General features: G+C 40.4%; 1 protein-coding gene across 3 annotated transcripts in view; it reads left to right on the top strand.

The window, feature by feature from the left end:
* ARHGAP22 (Rho GTPase activating protein 22) overlaps positions 1 to 24,135 on the top strand; it is a 150,564-nt gene that overhangs the window by 2,768 nt on the left and 123,661 nt on the right. For all 3 annotated transcript variants that reach the window (XM_061358823.1, XM_061358821.1, XM_061358822.1), the window contains exon 2: positions 18,314 to 18,513. In XM_061358823.1, coding sequence (XP_061214807.1) covers positions 18,334 to 18,513 — 180 coding nt within the window. In that variant the 5' untranslated portion in view covers positions 18,314 to 18,333. The remainder of the gene's footprint in view (positions 1 to 18,313; positions 18,514 to 24,135) is intronic.

Below are 24,135 nucleotides of genomic sequence, written 5' to 3'. Positions count from 1 at the left end.
CAGCTGGAGTGAGCGGTGCTTACAAAGGTTCGGGCAGAATGAAGCGGAGGAGGATAGCACCTGTGCTTGCGGTCACTAACATCGTCTGCAATGTCAGGGCTGAGCAGCAGGGATAATTAAAAAACTGTACTCCGTCCTGGGACTCGGGGGAACCTTTGCGCCTCTGTGGTGGTTGCTATTGCTGTGTTTGTAATGCTGAAATTCATTATAATAGCTGGAGACAATTATGACAAGTTTACCTGCAGCATCTTGGAGAAGCAGTTTGCTGTAGCACGTTATCTCTCCAGGGCTGGAAGCAGGAGGTGGGGAACAACATCCTGTGTGAGCTGTGGGCAAGACAAAGAAAGGAAGGAAAACCTGTCCTGGGTTTGCAACAGCTTCTTTGTGCAGTTGTTTAGACCCCTCGAGGTGTAGTATACAGTGTTTGTAAAGCCATCAGCTAGAGCTGGGCACAGCCAGTATCTCCACTCCAGCTCTCCTGGAGGAGATGCTCTGGCAGAGGCTGTATTGTGTGATCTCCTGCTGCAGCACCAATGCCTCTTTTGAAATGGCATTTGTTGAGCATCGTTGCCATTCACAGCCTAATGACAGTCTCAGAGGGATATCTTCCCGCCCATCGGAAACAGAGGCTAGATTAATATCATTTAGGAGCAAAAACAGACACAGTCAAAAGAGTATGTAAAGACAATGTTTTTCTTCAGCCATGACAGCATTATAAAATGGGAAAGTGTCACTGATTCTAGCTGCTGTGATTCCAAGACAGATAACTTCTAGCCGAATGTCACTTTGCACCAGATATATATAAAAGCAGTATTAAACACTGAACAGTCCTTAAAATACCAACAGCCCATTAAATAGCTGTTAGTATCTTGGAGGGAAGAAGCTTTCTGCCATCTGGAGGTGTCAGGATCAGATATGTACAGCCTCACCCACAGTAAAGTCAGTAACTGCTTATTTTTAGTTTCACAATTTTGTAGAAGTTCAGAAAGTCTTCAGTAGGTGCTGTCTCTTTGCCATCCCTCTTCTAAGGGGTGTTGAATCTCCTTCCAGTCTTTAATATCTTTGTTATTCAGTATTTCTGCAGGCTGTTATAGCTCTGATGGGCTATAAATGATGTGACTATAGTGATACAGGAAGCCTGTGAAAGGGTGAGGGATGAGGGCTTTCACAACTGTGTGCCTGCCATTCTTCCAACTTTCTTCAATTCATCTGGAAGAGACTAAGTTGTTGTACATTATTATCTATTAAAAGTCTAGTTACGGGACAGATCGCTGTTGGCTGATGATGCTATGGGAAATAAACTGTAGTGTACCTTTGTCATTCAATTTCAGTTTATAGCTCTGTATGTAATTCAGGTTTGTTCTGTTTGGTTCATTAACTGCCCAATAGTAGTTTTATTTCTGAGTAAATTTAGAACTCATGAAAAGACCTGGCTTGATGACTTTTGAAACTTTGGGAATTCTCCTATTTTGGCAATGCTATGGCAAAGCACCTCTTAAAAAAGTTCCAAAGTATGACCTAATCCTGTAAGGTTCTTCTGCAGCTCTTGTTCACAGGACTTGTAAACAGGCAGTGCTGAAGATGCTGAATGGTTCTTGAAGGTAAGTATCCCAACCTGGGAGACTGAGCTGAATGTTAAATGCTAATTCACGCTTCCTGGACTCTCAGCTGGGATTGCTAGTGAAGGTTCAGGTGATTCAGGCAAGCAAAGTATTGAGAAAGCTGCAAGAATCTGTTGCTGACAGTATCAATAAGGGCAGCAGATCTGCTGCAAGCTGCTGCATGAGCTTGGCTGGCTTCTCAGAGTAGCAGCTGTTAACTTTGCCGTTGAGGGCTTAGTTGTGTAAGGAAGGCAGTGTGGCTTCTCTGAGCACACAGAATGAAGAGAAGGGACAAGGAAGGGGGTATATATAGGTATAGCCTGTGATTTCACTCCAGTGTGATAGAATCACAGAATGGTTTGGGTTGGAAAGAACCTTAAGATCATCAAGTTCCAACCCCCCTGCCATGGGCTGTGATACCTCACACTAGACCATGTCACCTACAGTCTCTTTCCAACCTGCTAGGGATGGAGCATTCACTGCTTTTTTGGTCAACTTGTTCCAGTGCCTCACCACCCTCAACGGTGAAGAACTTCTTCCTTATATCTAACCAGAACTTCCCTAAGTTTTAACCTGTCACCCCTTGTCCTATTGCTACAGCCCCTGATAAAGAGTCCCTCTCCAACACTGTTGTAGGCCCCCTTCAGATACTGGAAGGCTGCTATGAGGTTTCCACGCCGCCTTCTCTTCTTCAGGCTGAACAGTCCAAATTTTCTCAGCCTGTCTTTGTATGGGAAGTGCTCTAGCCCCCTGATCATCCTTGTGGCCCTTCTCTGGACTTGTTGCAACAGCTAGCTCCATGTCCTTACAGCAATAAAGGTTCACATAGAGATGTTAATGCACTTGGTGTAGATTTCTTGAGGTTGAATTACTCAAACCACCTTTTGTGCATGTCCATCTCTTTGCTTCAAGCTTCCAGCATCTGTGCAAATAGGAATGCTTCATCAGCTCCCCTTGTATTTCCAAATCTCTGCTGTGGATGGTCCTTAAGAAAACTCCTTGGTTTAAAGACATTCAGACTTTCAAAAATGCCGAGTCTGAAATTGAGCCTGACATCTGGGTATAGTTCTTACTGTCTGTGAAAGGTATAGTATAGAACAAAGATAATTTACCTTACTAAAGGTAACTGTCAGTGTAATGCAGTCTGTGCTGTTCCATCAGCAAGCTCACATCTGTAATTCAGAAACGTGCGTTCAGAGGTACATTATGTTTTCATAAGGCCTAGGAAGGTGTAAAATCTCACAGGCTGAAAATCTTAATGTGCATTAATGGGCCTTCTGGAAAATCGTTCATCTTGGCTAGGCCTGAATGGATTTTGCATTATTATTTTCATCTACTGTGTTTTATGTACAGCAATTGGCCAAGTCTGGGATTCCATAATAAGTGACTGCAGTGGAAAATCTCTATTTTCACATTCTTTCTATGTGCTGCAGCAAAGAAATGCTGCCTTCCAGAGTGAAGGCAAGAGAACTTTCACTATGGAGTGCAGGGAAAGAGGTTTTCAGACTACAGCCGTCAGTATCAAGGAATGAATTTTTGTCTCATTAAGAGATGAAAAAAACAAAGCTTTTGCTCATTAGTTTGAAAAGTCTCAAACAGGTTATATCTGCCCAGATATATTTAAATGTGCAAGGAAATGGAAACCAGATTGACTTCAAGCTCATGCATTATTTTTTTAATAAGTAGTGTGATGGGATTGCCCTCTATAGCAAGAAAGTTGGCCTGCTGATGTGGTTAAGTTCTTTAGAGTATTTCTGTCTTCAGTACAGTCTGTCTCAGCTGTATAGGTACTAAGAATAAACCCTGTCTCCATACTGGGACCTTGTATAAATGCGTGTCTGACACAGAATCATAGAATGGTTAGGGTTGGAAAGGTCCTTAAGACCATCTAGTTCCAACCCCCCTGCCATGGGCATTACGGAATTGTCTGCACTCCTGTGACCTATTAGTTCTATTTATGGCATGCTCATACATATGTTGCAATATGTTGAAAATTTTCTTCACAGTCATAATAAATGAACTTTTGTTTTGTTGTTTACTTAAAACTTGGAGCCTGAAAAGTGATGGGAGACATTTTGGCTAGCTAGCCTGCTGCAGGCTAACTGGTTTTACCTCAGGTATCCTTCACATAGCTGTAATAGAACAGAGTTATAGTCCTCTCTTTTTCCTTCTCTGAAACTTGTCATAATACAATTTTAATGAAAAGTGGGCTTTAGCATACTTGAAACATTTCTAAGGATGGTGTATACTAATGCTGCCAGGAGGGTCTTTAAGGGGGTAAAGTACTATTGTAACCCCCTGGGAGCATTCACATTTACAACGTAAGCTTCACGTGCTTGCAGTGAGGACAGCTAGGTTTTAATATTCAATGCCTTTGCAATGGTGTCATTGTATTTTTAATGAAAGTACTGTGTCTTTGGTTACAGGAGCATGAATACCCTATATTTAGACTGCTTTCTTAGCAGTAAGGATATATGATTGCATGATTTCTCTATCAATCTCTGTCCTACCAATTTTTTAGCTGCTTGGCTAAATTCAACCAGATTTGAAAGCAGAAAAGTAGTGTCAAGATGTATTTTGACTTGTATAACCTTAAAGAAAAATGGTGACAGGACAAAGGAAAGTTAACCATATCTGCACACCTAGGGAAAACTGTCAAATAGTACTCTCTGGTCCAAGGGACCGTTCAAAAGATACATACTGCCTGTCCTGTAAGAGGACACATATAGTAAATTCTGCCAAAAAGCTAATGGATATAGGAATATATTAGTTTGTTGGGGATATGGAAGGAACTGGGTATTTTGTGACTTTACAAGATAAATACATTTTTAATTGTTAAGTCCTGAGATACTATGGTAGTAAATTGCTGGCCACTGAAGTAATGGATTAACATAAAATTATCAGTTCTGAATGGAAACATCTTGTGATATTCCATGGATTAGGGAAAAACCCTAGGCCACATAGGAGGTCCAAGGCAGTGCTGGGGCTTGAAACAAGTTTCCCAAAGTTTAGTGTACATGACAGAACACTGGATTAACCTTTCTTCTTATTCCACAACTTTTCACTGGCCATTTTCTGTCATCAGAACATATCTGGTTTCATAAGAACTCACCAGTTAAGAACAGTTTAGACATATAAATGCAACCCTGCAAGTAAATGAAAGGCATCAGCATAATAGGATGAACATACTGTTATGAAATTGTGGGGGATGCCTCCAGGAACTTTTTTTCTATACCAGAAATATGAAATGATTAGGGTCATCTCTCTAGAGATTTATTGTCTTTTAAAGGAAATTACATTATTAATCACTTCTTCAAGACAGTCTTAATCACAGTGGAAGGATGTCAGCCAGTCATGGCTTTCGTGAGTTCTCATCTATCCTGAGTTTGCGAGGCTCAGGAGTAAGCTTTGGTGGTGATGAACGACATCTGAGGAAACATGAATTAGGCATTTTTAGAACAGTGAAGGTGACTTCTGACTCTATCAGAAGATGCTGCTTGTTCAGTGCCTCATTTGGCCTACCCAGTTAATACTTCCTCAGTATCACCAACACACTTCAGGTTCCAGGAGTTGAACCTCATCTAAGAGGCAACTAAAAAGTCCCAAGTGCAATCAAGACTTCTCTGTTTACCAACACATCAACTCTCTAGCTTCTTGCTGTAGTCAAGTCCTCCACAGAGGGGAGGCAATTCCAGTGCCCCATGCACAACAGGAGTCCGCTGTCATGTTTCTGTTTTCCCTGGCATTCAGGGAGAACTGATGGCACCTCACCCCTCAAGTCCTGCAGAGACCAGTACCATGCTGCTGGAGCAAGTCCTGAACCTCAGAGACTGCTCCGTGGGGGCAGCTCCTTGGGCTGTATTCCTTTCAAAATTATGCTGTGTGAAGTGAAGTTGTTTCACTGGCCAGTGAAAGGCAGAAAAGGGGTACTCTCCCATGTGTCTAGTCCCCCTCACCAAACCACATCTTAGCACCTGCAGCCTGTTAACTCTGCAAAGAGGAACACTAATGTCTCCGTAACCCCATGCTGCAGCTGTGGTCTGAGGGGCTGATGATGCACACAACTATCCCAGAGCACCTCCAGCTTATCAGGCAAATAATAACACCCAGCTTCTTACTTTAAAACCAAAGTAAACAGCCCTTGGGCTGTGAACTTCTTCAAACACCTCCTTCAGCCACCAAGAGCCCACCGACATAGCTGGGAGCACACCAGCCCCAGCAGGAGCAATCAATGTGACTAGCTGCAGCTGGCATGGCAGAACCACCATTAGCAAGGAGCCCAGCCATGAGTGGGAGTTTAATTACTCCCCCTCCCTTAAATAAGTGGTTCTCTAGGACAGATGACGCAATTTCAGGAGTTGTGCTCTGGAAAGGTATGTGGGTAAAGGGCTTGGATTATGCTGGTAATTATGATTTGTTTTATGGCTTACAGTTTGTGAGCTGGTAGAGGAAAGAGTATGTAAGGCATTAGGGGGAAGGAGGTAGTGGTTTTCTCTGTGGTGTGGGTCTGAGTTTCATCGTTTCTGCTTTGGAGGAACATGACATAAAGCTGCTGAGGGGAGTTTAAAGTCCTAAAGCAATGGTACAGAGCCTGTGGAGGGAGGTGTTGGGGCTGGAGCTAATGTACTGCTTGATTAACTTTCCTGAAGGCAGGGAAGAAATAGGCCCAGACTGAAGTGTAAAGTATGGGAGAAGAAGTGAACAAGGAGTGAGCTGGGTGTTTTCTTATCATCAGTGTCAGCCCTAGGGAGGTGAATGAAGCAGGAGATTGCTTTTGCCCCTTGGTACTAGATCAGTCTTCTGGTACTGTGCTGTTTTGGTGCAGGGGTGTGCAGCAGTAAACTATGTTATCAGCTGTGTGCTGTAATTACTTTGCCTCTGTTGTCCTAACCCATTGGCCGTGTGCATGTATAGAAAGGGTCAAGAAAATGATATTTGTGAGATTCCTTCAAGCACAGGTTCAAATTCCTACTCTAGCTTTGTGGTGTGTCTCATGAAGGAGGACCTAAGCTATTCAAAGGTGTAATCTTATCATCTCTTTAGAGATGCCTCCCTTTTCCCACACAGGATTCATGGTGTGTGCTGAACCAAGTGCTGCTCTTGGTAATAGCAGTTTTCTTTCCCTGCCTAAATGCTTACACAGGAAATAGCTTTGCTCAGAGCAGCCTTGAGATGTTTACAAGTAGGCACTAGCTTATTAAGCACAGGCAATCTGAACTTGAAATAATAAGCCCTGTCCTCACCTCCTGGGGAAGGGAAGGGGTCTTAAGAAAAATCAGTAATGCAGCTCAAAAGGTAGCTGGACTGCTGGGGAGAGAAATTATGGAAAATTTATTAAATATTAAAAAAAGAAAAAGCCATAGGCTCTCTAATTGCTTGCAAAACACCCACTGAGTGAGTACAGGGTGAACCTGGCAGGGTTGGGAAGAGCACAGTGGAAGCACTACAAATGCTAATAGCTCTCTCCTGCAAGGACAATCACCTGCTAGTTTTAGTGCTTATATAAATGTATTGTTCTTAATTGAAAGGTTATTGCTAAAAAATGAGCTTTTCTTTGCTGGCTCTCCCTTTCATAAGCAAGCACAGCAGCATAAAACACAGAGCTTAACTTTCCTCTAGCTCCTTGCATTATGGGCAGAGGTAAGTTGAGGCAACAATAAAGACACTTCCACACTGTGGCAGGAAGGGAGTACCACTTCATGAGGCTGCAGTATAAGCTATCTGGTAAACTGGAAGAGTAAATTATCTATGCCTAGTCTCTGTCCAGGCTTCCATGTGTTTAAGGCGTTTAACCTGGCAGAGGGAAGCTGTGGCTGACAGTTCTTCTAATGTGTATTCTTTCTACAGACATTATCTGTGTGTCCCTTGTATGCAAAAGGTGGTAAATTAGTCTTCATGGAGAGCCAAAGATAGGACATACTAGGTCTTTGCTGCAGCTGAAAAAAGTTACTTGTAATATCCTTTCTCTTAAATGCAAGTGCTAAGCATTATTGTGCTTCAGTAGGATAGTCGCCCTGTGAACTGATATTAGAAGTTTAAAGAGCAAACCTATGGTATAAGGAACAAAATTGCCAGAAGCTGTGCATGTTGGCTCTAAGGTGAGAACTGATTCTCTTGCAGGGGAAAGGACTGGGTTGATCATGATCTTTTTGGGAGAACTGTATGTTCAGGTTTAATACTTGCTCCTCTGCAGACCCCTATTTCAGAAGAAGCCACCCTTATTAACCAGTGACATCTCATTACAAATACTTATGGCTAAATAAGCCAAGTTGGGTACTTAGGTTCAGAGTACAATTAATGTAGGGGTAAGAATTCCTACATTTCTTCTGCCTTTGTCCTCTAAATCAATCCTGGTAGCAGGGCAAGTCACTAAGCTGCCTGTTGCCCAGAGAAGGAAGCAGGGTTTGCACATTGAAAATAGGTACAACAAATGCTGAAACGGGGACATAGAACTGTTGGCTCAATGCTGTGCCCTGAAAAGTTGGTTGGGAATGAATAGCTTCCTAATGTTCGGATGAGGGAAACATGAAATACAGTGGTATAGCTGAATTTGGGCAAGTTTATTGCTGAAGGTGGCTGGACATAATATTGCTTCGGTCTTACAGCCAGTTGCTGGCAAAAGGCCTTGACAAAGTTTTCTGTCCTCTTGATTATTTTTTCAGTCCAGAATAATTTAGGGAAGCAGTATCTCATGAAAAGTGGTGGACAAACATCTTTGGTGCTTATAATGTCAGTGAAAAGTACTGGTGATGCTGGCAGCCACTGTAGTGTCTGAATAATACAGACCCTGGGCTTGGTGTGGCACAGATATGGCTGGAGGGCCTATGAGTAGATTGAGTTGTGTTTGTGCTGCATCTGTAGTGCTGAAGAGCTGTAGTCTTGACCAGGACACTGCAGTACTTTGTGCTGTAGCAGCTCAGGCTACAGTCTTGGCTGCAATCTGAATATTATTGTGGTCAGCACTTTTTTGTTTGCTCTTCAGTCCATTATGGCTGGGAATGTTATTAAAAGTTAAGTCTTAAAGCTGTACCTGTAGGGAAGATTACAAGAGGCTTTTTCTGACTGTGGAGGCAGTACAAGCTATTCATTCTGTCTTCCTTCTGCGACCTGATTTGACTCACTAAAATAGCAGGAAGAAAATCTGAAATACCTTTTTGCTGTTCCGGTGGATAACTATTTTTATAAAAATGTCTTGCCTTGTCAATGAAGTATAGCAATGAAAGGCTGGGTGTATCAGCAGAAGGAAAGAGCAATGTGAGTGTAGGGAGAAGGGAGTAAGACTTCCCTCTTCCAGCAGCAATGGGCTGTAGCTCAGCGTGGTTGATTGCCCATGGAAGTACAGAGCTTCTCCAGCAGCAGAGATGCCTTCAGCAGTGCTTGTCAGGTAGGCAGTTCTAACCAACCAGTTGGAGATGATGTACAGCTTTCAGGAGATTCTGCCAGGGTTCACTGGGAGTGAAGAGCTGGTGTTTGGGTTTGCTAAATAGTTTTGTATTTCATTGTGTGTGGTAAGTGGGTGCACTTTAAAGTGACTGACCAAATGCCTGTGTAAGTGCTGATGTGTCCTCTGAATGCCTGCAGTGGATCTAGCTGGGAGCTATCAGAGGATGATGCAGGTAAAAGGACCTGAAAATTAAAATGCACTCTCATGCTGTGACCAGTTTTACGTACTTGGGCTGCCTATTAATATAGTTTGTAACTCTGATTTTGTGATAGTGGATTAGATTTGCAGCTCTAACCCACTGGTTAGAGTTTATTCATGATTGCTAAGAATATCCTTGAATTCCACCTGCTCCACCCCTCCTCTCCCAGAAAAAAAAACACAACATATTTAATCCTTGTAATGAAGCTCACCTGAACCTGCTGTGTGTTGATGTAGATTAGCATATATCTATAATGGCCTGGCCCTTCAGCTTCTGTGTGTCCCTTTCAATAATTAACAAGTAAATGAAGCATGTGAATATTGCTTGAGTAACAAGCGTTCAATTCATGGCGCTTTTGTAGCTCTCTAACCTTGCCTCGAGAATACAGAGTGTTACCTTATTGTTCCTTGCCTTCTGTGTTTATATTCATTGACTTGGACAAAGCTCTGCTAAATGGCGTGCTTAAAATATGACCTGCAGCAGGCCATGTGAATCTACTTCATCCTCATATTTCTAGGAGGGACAAGAGGCCATTGTTAGTGAAGAAAATGGGAGCATGATGAAGGCAAATTTAAATGGTTATGCTCTAATACATTTTGTGTGCTCTGTCATAGAGAAGCTATCTTGTACTATTGCATGAGTTTGAGGGTTTTATCTGCCGCAAAGTGTCTGATACTTAAAGGAAGGCATAAGCATTGTACCCCTGAGTGTGATATTTTCTGTGGAGAAATAAAGAGCCAGTAGTTAGGGGTGCTAATGAATGATTTCTTTATTCCTTGTCCTATCACAGACATTTTTGCAATGGTTTCTCTTGCCTGTTCTGTATGCATTTTTATTCACAGTGTACGAACAGCGCCATCCTACTACTTCGGATACACTGGGACCAGTAAAACTGGAGATGGGAATGGCTGGGTTCAACAACTAAGACTTCAGTGAAGGAATTATTGTAATTATTGGTTCCTGCCATAATATCTAAAAACATCACTGTCTATCATCAGTTCTACCAATTGTTCTTATTCTAAGCTACTGGCTCAGTAGGTGGATCCTGTTCATTGTCTTCATTTGGAGTAGATAGGGTTGTCTACATAAGTATACATTTAGTTTTGGATAACTTACATGCTTTTGAAGCAGATCTCCTGGTATTTCCTATCTACCACACTTTGGTTGGTGGTTTAGCATAGTCTTGAATTACTTCTGAATGAAAATGTTCTCCATGTGCAGTATGCTTCCATGATCAATCCTAAAGAAAATCCCTGAAATAAGTATTATGTAGATGGTGGGTCTGCAGTACCAGCTGTTCCTTTCTCCTTCTTCCACTCTATGCCAAGTGTGCTGCACTACTTTGAAATATAAACCTAGCAAAGTTCCTCAGTTCTGCACGGAAGATGCAGGCTACCTCACACGAATGCTGATGGTTCTCAGTGGTTTCCTGCAATTCACTGTATTTTTTAGAATAAAGCATTTTATTTTACTCTAGGTGGTAAATCAGTAGACTGGTCTGTTGTAGCAGAAAGAATCAAGCCATCACCCTTCCATCTTGGCACATATCCATAATCTAATGCTAGTGGTTTGATAAGGCTGGCATGGTTTTGTGTATAGGGCACTTTTGTGAACAGCTGATGGCAGGTTACCTGTGGAATTTAATTTTTATTCACTGGTAGGTGCTGAAACACCCACTTATTCCCACAGCCTGGGGCAGTAATTGAAATAACTTTGAAAACACAACTTTAAAATCTTAAAATTACTATTATGTGGTGTTGAGAACTTCTGGCTTTGCTGCTAGTGACAGCAAAATGAGTTTGGGACTTCTTTGCACAATAGGTCAAAGGTCTCCAGAGGTTAATGAGGTTTCAGAGCTGGAGTGAAATGTCAACCAACAAACCAATGCCTCTTTACCTACATGATGGCAGCAATGAATTGCCAAAACTTTTACCTGTTCTGAAGTCCAAGATGATACAAATTTTTAACAATAGTTTGAAGATGAATGTATATTTTTCTTCAGGAGAAAAAGGACTAAACTGATCCACTGATCATGTGTTTTGTTGGGGTTTTTTTTGTTTGTTTTTGTTTTGTTTTTTTTTTTTTTTTTACTGTGGGGTGGGTTGAATTAATTATCAAATAGACATAAGATTTTCTTGACTTCTGGAAAAGCCCTGCATTAATGTTTATCAGTATGTGCTATTGTATGTGTGTTCTTTGATGCAATAAAGACAAGACATTACCAGGTCGTCTGTTAGTGTATTTCATGGAAGCCTTGAACCTTTATGTCATTCTCAAAGATAACTAAGATTGAAGCTGATTCTTGTCTTTCTTCAGCCTGATCCTCCTGACTGCTTTCTTTAGGTGTGCTACCTGCATACTTTTGCAAAGTAAGTCTGATCAGTAATTTATACTTGCATTGCACAGGTCACTGGAGTATAAAATTATTTTTCTGAATTAGAACATGCTTTATAGAGAGCTGCTTAACACTGTTGATGGTGAAAGGTCATCACTGTTATCTTGGACTGTACAAAGAAGACAAAGATTAATTCCTTCATGCCAGTCAGGTAACAACTGCCTTCAAACTAGTGTGTCTTTTCCTCTTGGTTCTGACTGTGTTCTGTAAATCTTGTATTGGAGCTGGAAAACTGGTATAGTGATCTACGTGATCTACAAAGGAAATGCTGCATGCTTATGGAAGGCTGATGAAAAGATCTGAGCCAGCTCTGATGACTCTAGAAAGGCTATAGACAATTTTAAATCTGCGTTGCTGTGCCTGAGCTCACGGCATGGGAGGGCTACGCTGCTTTCAGTACCACATGCAGTATGTGTAGTACAACAGTGCTGTTTGGTGTGTTAACCTGGTAGGTAGCAGGAAATATTGCTGCCTGTTCTGTTGGGTGCTGTCAGTGTGCCCATTCTTAAAACATGCTGGTATAGAGAATTTATGCAGACTAGGTTTATCCTTCAGAATTCCTTGGTGCATGTGCAGTTTCCTTCTCTTTCCCTTTTGCTAGTGAAAGAGCACTGGCTGATCTGGCAGTGCAAAAGATGTAACAATCTTTATAAAATAGCAAACTTCATAAAAGCAGAGCCCTAAGCTTTTTGGTCTTACGAGTTCTGAGAGGGGATGAGACAGAGTCCTCCTTCATGAACAGGTCTAGTTTTCCAGTCCACTTGGCCTCCTTGTTGGGGGTTTTGATGCATCTTTTGCTATGGTTCATAGTGAATTTTATTTTGGATCCTTTCAGGCTGGCTTAAGTTCTTTGGCCATAGATGTGCTCTACAGCTGAAATGTTCTTTTTAGTAATTCCTGTGCTACTTGGATATTCCTTCAGCAATCTCTTAATGCTTTCTGCGTAAAAGACTTTCTGTGTGGTTGGCCTGGGGGCTTCTTTTGTTTGGTTAGTTTTGATTTTTGTTTTTAAACAGAGTATGTCTTACCTATAGGTAAATACCTATAAGCAAACTTTCTGCCCTTCAGGTAAGGACCAAAAGGTATTTTGCCCTGTATATATAGGCAGTTTCTAACAGCAGTCATACCTAGTCTGGGAGTGAAATTGTTCTAATCTATGTTGGATTTCAGACTTATAAAGTGGCCTTTGGGAGTGCATTTGCTCTTGCAGAAGCTTAATAATGTTGAGTAAATATTTGTACAAACAGTTTCACTGTTCAGACTGTCAGAACTTTTGTGCAAGCCTACCTGCTTTGATACACATAGTCTGGTATCTGCTTCCAGTGTAATGCATGTATGGCTTCTCCTAGGAAAAAAAAAATACGGGTTTCCAGACTTTTTTGATGGGTGGGCATGAATAATGATTTTGCAGACCAAATTTTTATTTTGGCAGAAAGAAAAACAAACCAATGAAAGTAAGTAGAACATGGCACATGTTCTGAAACAGACAGATTAGTTTTATTAAATAGAAGTAATGGAGCACAACCTACTCTTACAGTAATGTTTCTGAATGTGGTAAGTGTCCTCCAGGTCACAGAATGTTAGCAGGCATGTGGCTGTGTATCACCCTTTAGTTTCTGTTACAGGTTACTATTTTATTTGGCTTGAGAGAACTAAAAGCCACTTTTAGTTGTAACCACTTTCTTGTAACCAATACCCTTTTAGTTGCCTAAACACATCCCATCACCAACCACTTCTGCCTTCAATGTCCTTGCTAATTGTGTTTCAAGATGCTAAATTCTCAGACTGTGTTGAGGAAGTGTCTTGGTTTCATTTGTGCTTACTGACTGTGCTGTCTTAGCAGTCAAATCCAAACAGAAATACAGATATGTAAGGGACACAGAAAACAAATCTAAACCAAGTATTTCATCACCTACTGCATTTTTTTTTTCACCAAATTGTATCTCTTTCTATGAATCTTGTGTTTAAGTGCATCCATTTTTGAGGCAAATCTATTCAATTAAATGGAACAACTGAAAATCTTGTTTGTAGTATGCGAAACCACTTCCCTTTGTGGCTAGTACTTTAAACAAAAACTGTATCAGAAATAATATAGTGTCGCTGTCACTAGACTGAAGAAACACTAGAGCAAAGTGCCTTCACTGTAGGGCAGTTTGTCAGCCAGAATCAATTTTAATGACTATTGATTTAAGCTAACGGCCTACAAAAGTTCAAAAGATTACAACTTTAACTGATATTGAATTGCATTGACTTGATTGATTTCCATGCCTCTGATTTATTGATTGCTCAAATCTGTAGTGGTGTTTGGAGCTGTGAGTGAAAAGGGTAAAAACTGAATAATGTTGCCAGGCAGGATTAAGCTCAGGAAGGGGGATGGTATAGGTAGGGAAGAACTTGTCTGTTATGTGCATGCTGAGGGTAGGAAATAGATGTGATGAGAAAACGGGAATATGTATGTTGCTTGGAGGCAGGTCAAAGTTGCAGAGAAACTCTTGTAGAACTATATAGTGCCCTGTTAATAGGGCAAGGAAGAGAAGTGGAGAAAGAGTAGCTTTAGACAGCGCTGAATTAAGATGGGAATAGGGATTGCTATCTCTATTAGGAATTGCAGCATGGCTGTGTCTGATTTGATCTATCTACTGATTATAATAATCTTTGAGTTTACTATTACAGAAATGCCAGCCTAGTGTGGAGGTTTGGATGGGGAGCTTATTTAGCACAGCTCAGGAAGTTGCACAGCGAGCCTTGATCGTCACCCCCTGCTTTTCCTTATATTCCTCTTTCCATATTCATCTAGATACAAGAACTTCTATATGCCAGTGTCACTTCCAGTCACAGGAGTATTTTCAACACCTTCGATTCTGATTTTTGCCATCTAATGTTGCGTCATGCCAAAAAAAAACCAGGCTTGGCTTGTCCTTAGTGCCACCTATGGGGCAGCAAGGATATGGGTCTGCATGGTCTGTTGTAATCTTGCTGTGCTGTAATTGCCTTGTTTCCCTGCTGCTGACTATGTCACGTAGTCAGTATTTTAGTATTGCTGTGCTGTGTAAAAGAATCCTAAACTTTTATCCAAGGAGAGGTTGAATCTTTTCGACATTGATTTTGGTTTAGAACTTAATGTGTATGGAATTTATAATTGATTAATGAAAATGTAAAGAACAAAACCAAACTGTGTGGTAGTATTGAAAAGGCATTACTGGATCAGAGCTCTAGAGCATGTAAAATATTTGATGAGCTGTTCTGAGTCTGATTTATTGATTTGTTTTCTTCCTTATGCTCTGCTGATTCCATAATCCTGTTAAATGGATGAGCACTAAGAATACATATCTACTATTAAGAATCAAGGGCTTGATGTACTGAATCAGATTATAAAAGGAGATGGTTTGATCCCAGTAGTATGAAAAATGTGCTGCTTTAAAGGCAGGCTGTGCTCATCTGTGAAAGTTTTCTTCTGACCTCTATGCAATTATTGTATTACGTGAAGCATGCAATATAAACATCAATGTTTTTAATAGCCATAAATAATTCGTCCTCCTAAAAATTTCTATCTGATCCCTGCTGTTGATTTACAGATGAGGTTGCTAAGTAGCTCCCTAATTAAATTACCTATTACAGTCATGACTAGAAACTCTAAGGAAATGGAAAGCTAAACATGAAGAAGTAACCACCATAATGATTGACTAAGACATGGTGCTGCTTATGATAAAAACACGAAGATATGTGTTCTTCAGTGACTCATTATGAAAGTTTTAATTCTGCACTTCAATAAGTAATGAGTAGGTAGAGCTGTACAAATAATACCAAAGGTTGTGTGCAGGGGAGATACAAAATAGCATACTTTGGGTTATTCCAAAGCTGAATATTTGGTCTGTGCCAGTATAGATGCTAAAATAAAGGTAAGTTCCACTTAAATAAATTTGATTTCTTTTTAGAGGGACGGGTGAGGCAGGAGATGGTTTATGTAACTATATGCAAGTAAGGAAGACTAGAAACTGCTGGGGTTTGCACACTTAATCTGGAGACTGCTGAGGAGCTCACTGTAGTATGGACTTTGATATTATTAGACTAACAGTTTAGGTTAATAGCCAAAATGCTGGCTAAGAAACATTATAGTTTTGTTTTGAAAAGCAGATTCTTGGGATATTCTTGTAGTAACGTATGTTGTAATGTGAATCTGGGGTGGTTTAAACCAGATTGCTGCTTGGACCCTGTTGTAAAATGTGGCCTGTGATGAGGCAGAGGTGGTTCCTTTAGCTAAATCCTTATGAGCCTCTACAACTGAGATTTTAATATGAAGTTTGCTTACTACATACGTATGAAATAGGATCCTCCATTTCTTGGCAGTTACAGGGGATGGGGAGGGAGGTGAAGTTGTTCTGGTATTTTTTTGTAATAATCTGCTAGAGGGCACTGTGTTGCCAGGAAGGGATGTATTAAGGTATAAGGCTCTTCACTTGGTGAAAAGTGGTTCTTTGTACGTTTTGCTGGAATGAAAATGCCTGTCTGTGAGAGTTCAGGCTATAGTGAGTAAGATTAGAGAATAAGCCTAATTTTTAGGTGAATTCTATGATTATATTTTTTTATTATTATTTTGGCTATGTAAAAATCAGAATTGCGTAGCAGTGGGTTACTTAGGCAAATCTGAAGTTTACTGGTAAACTTCACTAATGTAGGACCAGTGCTGTATATGAGCTCAGGCTGAATTTGGCAAAGCATTTTAACCAAAAGTAAGAGAAGTGTAATTCTAAAAAAGCTGTAATACTGTATCAGAGCTTCTTACAACATTTGAAGTTTCTAATTTAATTTTAATATGAGACTAAAAAAACAAAATAAAAACTTAATTTCTAACTGCATTAAATAGTTACAGGGTGAAACCTAATTTCTCTTGATTGAGGCAGAAGGCAAACCTGTTATTAATCTGTTGAGAATAGCAGAACCTAGTTTATCAGTTCAGAGAAATATGGGTAGGAGGAACCCCTTCAGCCCATCAGACAGGGTTTTCACTGAAAATTAAGACTAACAAAGTAATGCCATCTTCTGTCTATAAAACTGGGACGTTGTTAAGAGGCCGGACTGAGAGCCTACTGGATCGTTAAAAGAGAGGCAAGTGGATTTTTAAGTTGGAGTGGAGTACATGTTACAAGACAAGTGGAGATTGCTGTCATTGAGACTTTCTGGTAATGGATGATGTGCCACCATTCAGATCTGCCCTCCCCTGACAGAAATGTTTAGTGTATAAAAGTGCTGGGCTTATATTTCTTTACAAAGCAGAACATGATGTCCTGGCTGCCAGGTCATGGGGAACTTCAAAATAGATTTTTATCATGAACACCAATATGATTTCCCGTACTGAATTACACTGAGAAGGCTCTCCAAAGATCTGAACTCAGTACTTTATATCTGCGTCTCCTTCTACTGCAGCTTGCTTCATGGAAGAGAAGAAATAGGATCAAATATAATGTTGTTGTTGTGATTTATTTTTTTAATATGTTTTATTCCCCAACCACCACTTCCATTTTATTTTTCTTTCTTTGGTATATGCTGTCAGTTGCATCACTCTGTGGTGAGGAACCAGGGATAGAAACCAGAGCAAGGTGGTAATATCAAGGCAAGATATTTTAATTGTCTGACCTCAAAAGAGGCAAAACTAGACAGAGAGGCAGAGGATTGCCCTTTGTTACAGGCTGAATTAGCTGTAGTGTATCCGGGATGTCTGAGTAAGAAGTTTGCTTGGTTTTTAGGCGCTAACATAAAACATCAGTGATGGAGATTTGCTGGTACTGGCCTGTAAACTGTACCTCTGTTTCAAGTGGGCAATTATAAAATTTCTACATTGATTGTGGAATGTAGAAAATAGGAAGGAACAGGATCATGTTGGCAGCAATGAAGGAAAATGGCATGAGGTATTAATTATAAGATACTTCATAAATCCAAAGGAAGTAGAGGTGGAAAAGACCTATGAAGTTATCTAACCTATCTGTTCTAGAGGACTAGCTTGCTGCCTGCAATATATAATCATCTGCTACTCTAGACTAGTTTCAAATGCCCCAAAGCTTCAGTGCTCTTACTGCAGGATTGTGAGAGGAGAAGAGGAAGAAAACTAGCATTATTTTCTTCTTCTGAAGTCTTTTCTGAGATTTAAGTGTTTTTTCTATCTTGTCTTTTTTAATTTTCATTGTTTTTTTCTGTTTCAGTGTCAGAAAGCCCTGAAGAGTGAGGTGACTTTAATCATTCTGGGTAGTAGGGTGTGGAGTGAAAATATTTTCTTATACTCTCTCCTTCCTTCTTTCTGTTTCTCCCTCGCCACACTTAGACATTCTCACTGGGTAAATCTCCCTTTAGGAGACAGCAATGTCATTATTCCCATGTAGAACTGGAAGGCAGTAATGACCATAAAAAAAAGGTAGTATGAGCAGTGAAACCTTGATGAAGGTATTGTGTCACTTAGAAGGTTACTGGAGTGAGTAGCACCAAAATGTTAATGTTTGTCTTGTGTTTGACTATCAAGAACTTGTATGTACAGCTGGAAAAACAGGTACCTATTCAAAGAGTAAGCATGCATGTAATGTTCTGTCCATGTCTGAGAAGAAAGTCTGGAACAGTTATTTAGTCTTTCTGTATGTTCTTATACTTATTTCTTTGTTTCATTTGCTCTGTAATTGCTTTTTCAGCCCGGTCAAAAAGTTTGGTGATGGGTGAACAGATTGGGCCTCCCCCCAGACCTTCTTCTCCAAACCCTCAAGAACGTGTGCTGAAGTGTGGCTGGCTGAAGAAACAGAGGAGCATTATGAAGAACTGGCAGCAGCGGTGGTTTGTGTTGCGTGGGGACCAGCTCTTCTATTATAAGGATGAAGAAGAAACCAAACCTCAGGTATGACTAGAGAACTGTAGGGTGTCTTGCTTGTGACTTCTATGTGGGTCATAGTCACTGCTTTGATTGACAGCTCATTTCAGTTGCACTCTATCCTAGCTAAAACAATATATACTTAAAGAGGCTCAATGGCAAGAGACATTGCAGGGAGACTTTGGTACTACCCAGGCAAGTAGTACAGCTAGGGAAAAGATTAGGTGTTTCTTACCCATTAGGGAACGCTGACCTCCAAACTTTACTATGGTCATCTATGAAACTGGAGTTTGACAGAAAGAGCTATGGAGTCCTAGATTACTGAGGCAGGAGTAAAAAACCTTGCTTAGTCAGCTGGGCATCATTATCTCCCAACTATCCAATGTTAAACCAAGAGATGAGCCAGCCACTTAGGGCTGGCTTGTGTGGGTAGAATATGTAGGTTTTGTTACATGCCAGCATGCAGGACTTGAGGATGGGCTGTGTAATATGTGCTTTAGTGTGTTGTATATGCATCTGGGAATTATTGCTTTTCTATACAAATTTTGAGGAGAAAGAATGTATGCAGGCTTTGTGCTGTCTGTGTATGGGAGAAGTGTGAGTCCGATAGTGAAAACTAATTTAGCAGACTGGGGGAAAATGCCTATAGTGGGGGGAAAACAAACTGTCTGAAGTCAAAACTTCCTTTGTCAAAACCTTTATACTTTATGTAGCATGAATGAAAGAACACTTTTCCTGGTGGAAACAGATTTAAGTCCTGTTGTGCAGTACATATTAAACAGTGTCATAGAGCCATCCCAAAGTAGACTGCAGGAAGAAAACTGATAGAGGAAAGAGTGTCAGAATGATAAGTAGCTAGCAATGAGAGAAGAGGTTGGCTAGTGGCTAGACAGCCTGCTAGCAACCATTATTTAACAACCACTAAATGATAATTGAGTAAATTGAATCACAGTAGGACTACTTAAAATTTAGTAATTTAAATTTAATTTAAAGTTTAGATCAGCTATATTGGTTTGTCCACAGGACAACAAATGTGTGCAGGGAAGCTTTCCAAAGCACATTTATTCTTGCAAATGATTTAGGAGATTCTAATTAACTATGCGCTGAGTAGCTGTAGAGCAGTTTGCAGATCATAAAGGATAATAGGAGGTCACCATGCAACTTTCCTATGGGCATGTAGCATGTAACTTTTTGGTAGTGAATATTTTAAACAGTTTTAATGAAGTGAATATTGCAGAAGTATGTCTCAAGCGAAGTATTAATTAATGGATTTTTTTTTTTAATAACTTCCTGCTGCTTCACATGTCTTTTTGCAAGCTTGTTACTATTCTAGTACCAACTTCTTACAATTAAAAGTGGATCCCTAGAACAAGTTATAAAAAAAGGAGAGTGCTCCTATACCTACGGGAAATGCAGAGCTGAGTATATTGTAGTTGGCAGTCTAGACTTGGCACTAGATTCAGGATTAATTTCTGCTTCTCTGACAGTTCTACATCACTTGTGAGGAGGTGTGTTGCAGGATGGGATAAAGCTTACAGCTGAGGTGAAGAGCTTCTTATTCAGTTTCTTCAATATCCTTGTAAAATATTATTGCAGCATCTGAGCTAAGGTTTTTCCTAGCTGATGTAGTATATTATCCAGCATATTTCATGTAGTCATTGTTTTGACTGTCAGGCCTTTAACCAGAGTGATTGAACAGAGGGAATATAATTGAATAAGACAGATAATGTCCCTCTACTGCTGCCTCCTGATGAGTCAGTACAAGCATTACAGGGTGACAGTCTGTGTAATATCACAATCCACACGCTTGTTATAGTCTATTATTACTGCTTGATGCAGCTGTGTGCTTAACTGCCACACCTACATTTCACTGTAGAGTGAGAATGGAAATGAGTTTTCCCCTGTGAGCCTGACACACGCATGATAATTGCAGGAGGATGTTAGCTGCATCTTGCTCTTACCTAATCAGGGATTTGATCCATCATTAGGGATAACCTGCTGTGTAAAGGCTAGAAAGACTTGAACTTGCTATTGCTCAGGACTCTGCAAGCAACAACTGGATTTTGCACTTTTAAGACAAGTACCTTATCTTCCTAGACAATACATAGGGAGAGCTGGCCACTTCTGAATTGTATCAGTGAACATGATGAGGAAGAAGCTGCCTCAGATAGTCATGTTGGAAAGAGTTTTTTTAACCTTGTCTCTTTTTCATATATTTATCACTGAGGGAAACAATTTTGTATGGGGTGGTGCAAGACCATGCTCTGACTATTCTAACAGTTGCAAATTAGGATTCATATTTGACTTTGACTAGGACTGCATGCATCCCACATGTGAGATTGTACTCTTGGAACCTATAGATGGCTGTTGGTCGGGATTCTCTGGAATGAAGGGACAGTAGTACAAGTGTGCCCACATAGCTGAGAAAGACAGCTGTGACCCTTGAGGCTGGTAATGGAAATTAACTGGATGTTAGGCAATATCTCATAATAACAGGACATTTTGGCATTTATCCCTCTTCTCCAAGACTTCTGTGTGAGCCTGCACATCTCTGTCCTGTCAGACTATCCACATGTATTCTGAACATTTTTTGTCAGTAAAATCTATCTCATGGCTATCTGCTTTCTCTTTCCAATCTAAGGTGTACTTTGCAAGATGAAGGAGCAAAGCTGTACCTACGTATGAAACAGACTGGAATTTCATCCTCCAAATCATTGTGGAGATTATTAGCTTCTAATGAGGAGGTTTTTGTTTTGGCTGAAAAAAGGTAGCCAGTACCTGGAAAATCCTTGAAATAACCAGGCTTCCTAGTTCCATCTACTCCATGAGCAATATACAGGTGGAACTGCTGCTGTTACTCACACCAATAGGTACTTCTGCAACCCTCTGGTCCAGTGTGATTTGTAGGTATAGTTTGACAGAAAGAAAAAAACAAAATGAAACAAACAAACAAAAAAAAACCCACTACACCCAAAACAACAAAAAATGCAACAACAAAACCCCAAATCCTCCACAAACCAGGAATCTGTTATAATCTTTGTTTAGGGGTTTCTAACATGCATTCAGCTTCAGAAGTCTTCTCTTTATTTCCCAGTATTGTCTCTAGAAGTTTTTAAGGTCTGCTATTCATAAAATGTTCCCCCAAACAAAATCCAGTTCCAGTAACATTAGAAACTTTTCATTTAATTCTTTTTTCCCTAAAAAAGGCATTGTCACAAAACTGGACTGTCAGATAAATTCAGGTGGAACCTTACTCAATAAACTAAAGCTTTGGTGTACATGGTTTGGTGGTGGGCTTTTCTGTTTGGATTTGTTGTGGATTTTTTGGGAAGGGGGTTGTTTGTTTTGGGGGGGGGGGGGATTTTTGTTTTTTTGATTAGGAAATCTGAGGATGTCAAGAACACAGGAGAAAAGAATGTTGAGGGGAGGGTTATTTCTTCTCTCAGAATCTTCATTCACTTTTTCCTTTCTTTGGAAAATTATAAGGTAAGCAGAATGTTGATATTGCTCTGAGCTTAGGTTTTCTTAAGTTATTTTGCTCTCTGTTCCTGGCCTGAGACATGAGGATGAAGACAGTGATTAACTCAGTTTATCAGTTAATTAATTGTTCTGCTAAGATCAGCTGAACCATGAAGGGTCTATCCTCAGCCTGCTAAGAGGCAATTTGACTTCCATCTTGTCCATCATCTGAGACCAAGGCTAAGTCTGCTTGTTGGTTAGTTTTGGCTGTTTGATCTTTAGAATTTGGGTTCAGAAAGCTGTTGCAGAGGTTTTGTTCAATGTTCAACTAAAATAAAGAAATTAATGTAGTTAGTTCATCATTCTTGGCCTGGGATTGAGAAATACATATCTGAGGGCAGATTTGAGCCCTGCTGTTCTTCCTCTCCCATCTTGTAAGCATTTGTAACAGTGTCTGATGTGTTGTGTTAAAGGTAATGGTATGAGAATTAGGATGATCAGGGTTCTGGCACCAGCTGTGTTTGTTCAGGAACTTGGTCAAGAAAAGGAAGCTTTCTGTTCATGTTTCCTGTGTCACAGCTTTTCTTTCCTAAGCCCTGGTTCTCCAGAGCCTGATTCAGTGAAGAAAGTCTCAATTGGCCTTCTTACAGTAATAGCTTTAAGGTATGAACATCTGTGCTCTTAAGACTTTCCCTCAAAGCACCAATGCCCCAGAAGGGAACAAGGTGATTCTATCATCAAAAATTGTATTTGGACCTTCAGCTTACTGGAAGGTCTGTAAAATATTGCCTGTCCCTTGAGTGTTCAGCCATTCAGGCTCTCAAAGCCTGAGGGAGGGAGGAATAACTTAGTCATGAACTGAAGTTTATTTCTGGGGCATGCTTTGGCATATATCAAGTTAGACCTTGGAGAATTTAAACTGATTTAATCCGTCATTAATTTACTTCCCAAGCAAGATTGCTAATGCAGTCTGAGCGGCTGCTGGACAAGGATACATCAATCTGTTTAAATTTAGTAATGTCTTTTTACCAGTGACGGCAACTGTCAGAATTGATACACTCTCCCTGATAATACAAACTGGGTGTTTTTCTATCTTTTCAGAGTGTTTATTTAGAGTTTTCCACAGTGTGACAAACAGATTGGACAGCTGTGAGCTAGGTACTATGATACCCTCTGGAGAAGTCTCCTGTTCCCTAAAAGGGCAGGATAAAAGAGCCAGCACAATCCCCTGCCATGTGCAGAGAGGAATGCTCAAGGAGGTGTTTAGAAGATCTTTGCTATCTATACACCCATGACCTAAAAATACTTTCCAGAGATGAGCCTAGGTTGCAGACTTCTCTTATTTTCATAGGTAAAGTAAGCATCCCTCAATTTTCCTTTCTGAAGAATCATTCTAATTTTATTTCCCTAGTCCTAGTTGTTAATGCTACCAGGTCAACTTGCTGCAACCTCAGTGCAAGCTGAATGAGGTGCACAGTGATAAGGACGAAGTAGCTAAACTGGAGAACAGTCCCCAGCAAGTCCCAGCAAGTCCTTTGTTCATTCCACTGTTCTGTGTCTGTGGTTTGTTTTTCTATTTGTGGTCTTCCTCTTTTCCATTTCATCAAAGTTTGTTAAAGTGAGACTAAGAAACCAGTCACCCAAATGAGGACTTTGTACAGGCCATATGGAATCAAATATGTTCTGAAAAGGACTGAAAAGGAAGTGTATTTTTACGCAGAAATGCTTTGGTTAGGGTTAGGAATGTTAGTTCAAACAATTTATGCCTCTGTCATCTCTTCTAGCGATTATGCTCATGCTTGTGTACCAAAGGTTTGTCTCACTGAAGAAGACCACAAAAGCACACCTCTTTCTTAAGTAATACAGGACTCTAAATCAAGCCCTGAGTTCTGCTTGATTACAGATGTGAGGTTTAGGTAACTCTTTCAAATGGGGACTTCTGCTTGCATTGTCGGATAAGGAAGACCTAATTTTTATTTTGTATTGGCTTGTAGGCACTACCCACTTTGAAACTGGGTAGTTTTGCTCAGAGGGAGTGTGGGCCTCAGCATATTTGATTAAACCACTTCTGTGTCAGAGAACTGCCTTGTTAAAGGAGAACTGCTCTATGTCAAAAAACACTCAGCTTTGGGTAGAAGCAAAACTCAGGATCCTGCCCTTGAAAATCATACTGTGTTCACTTCATCGATG

This window comes from Neopsephotus bourkii, unplaced genomic scaffold (assembly GCF_033783945.1).
Source record: "Neopsephotus bourkii isolate Nb327-2 ecotype Australia unplaced genomic scaffold, CSIRO-AGI_Nbou_v1 NB_951, whole genome shotgun sequence".
NCBI lineage: Eukaryota > Metazoa > Chordata > Aves > Psittaciformes > Psittacidae > Neopsephotus > Neopsephotus bourkii.
Note: the sequence above shows the minus strand (reverse complement) of the source record. Positions and strands in the feature narration are given on the sequence as shown.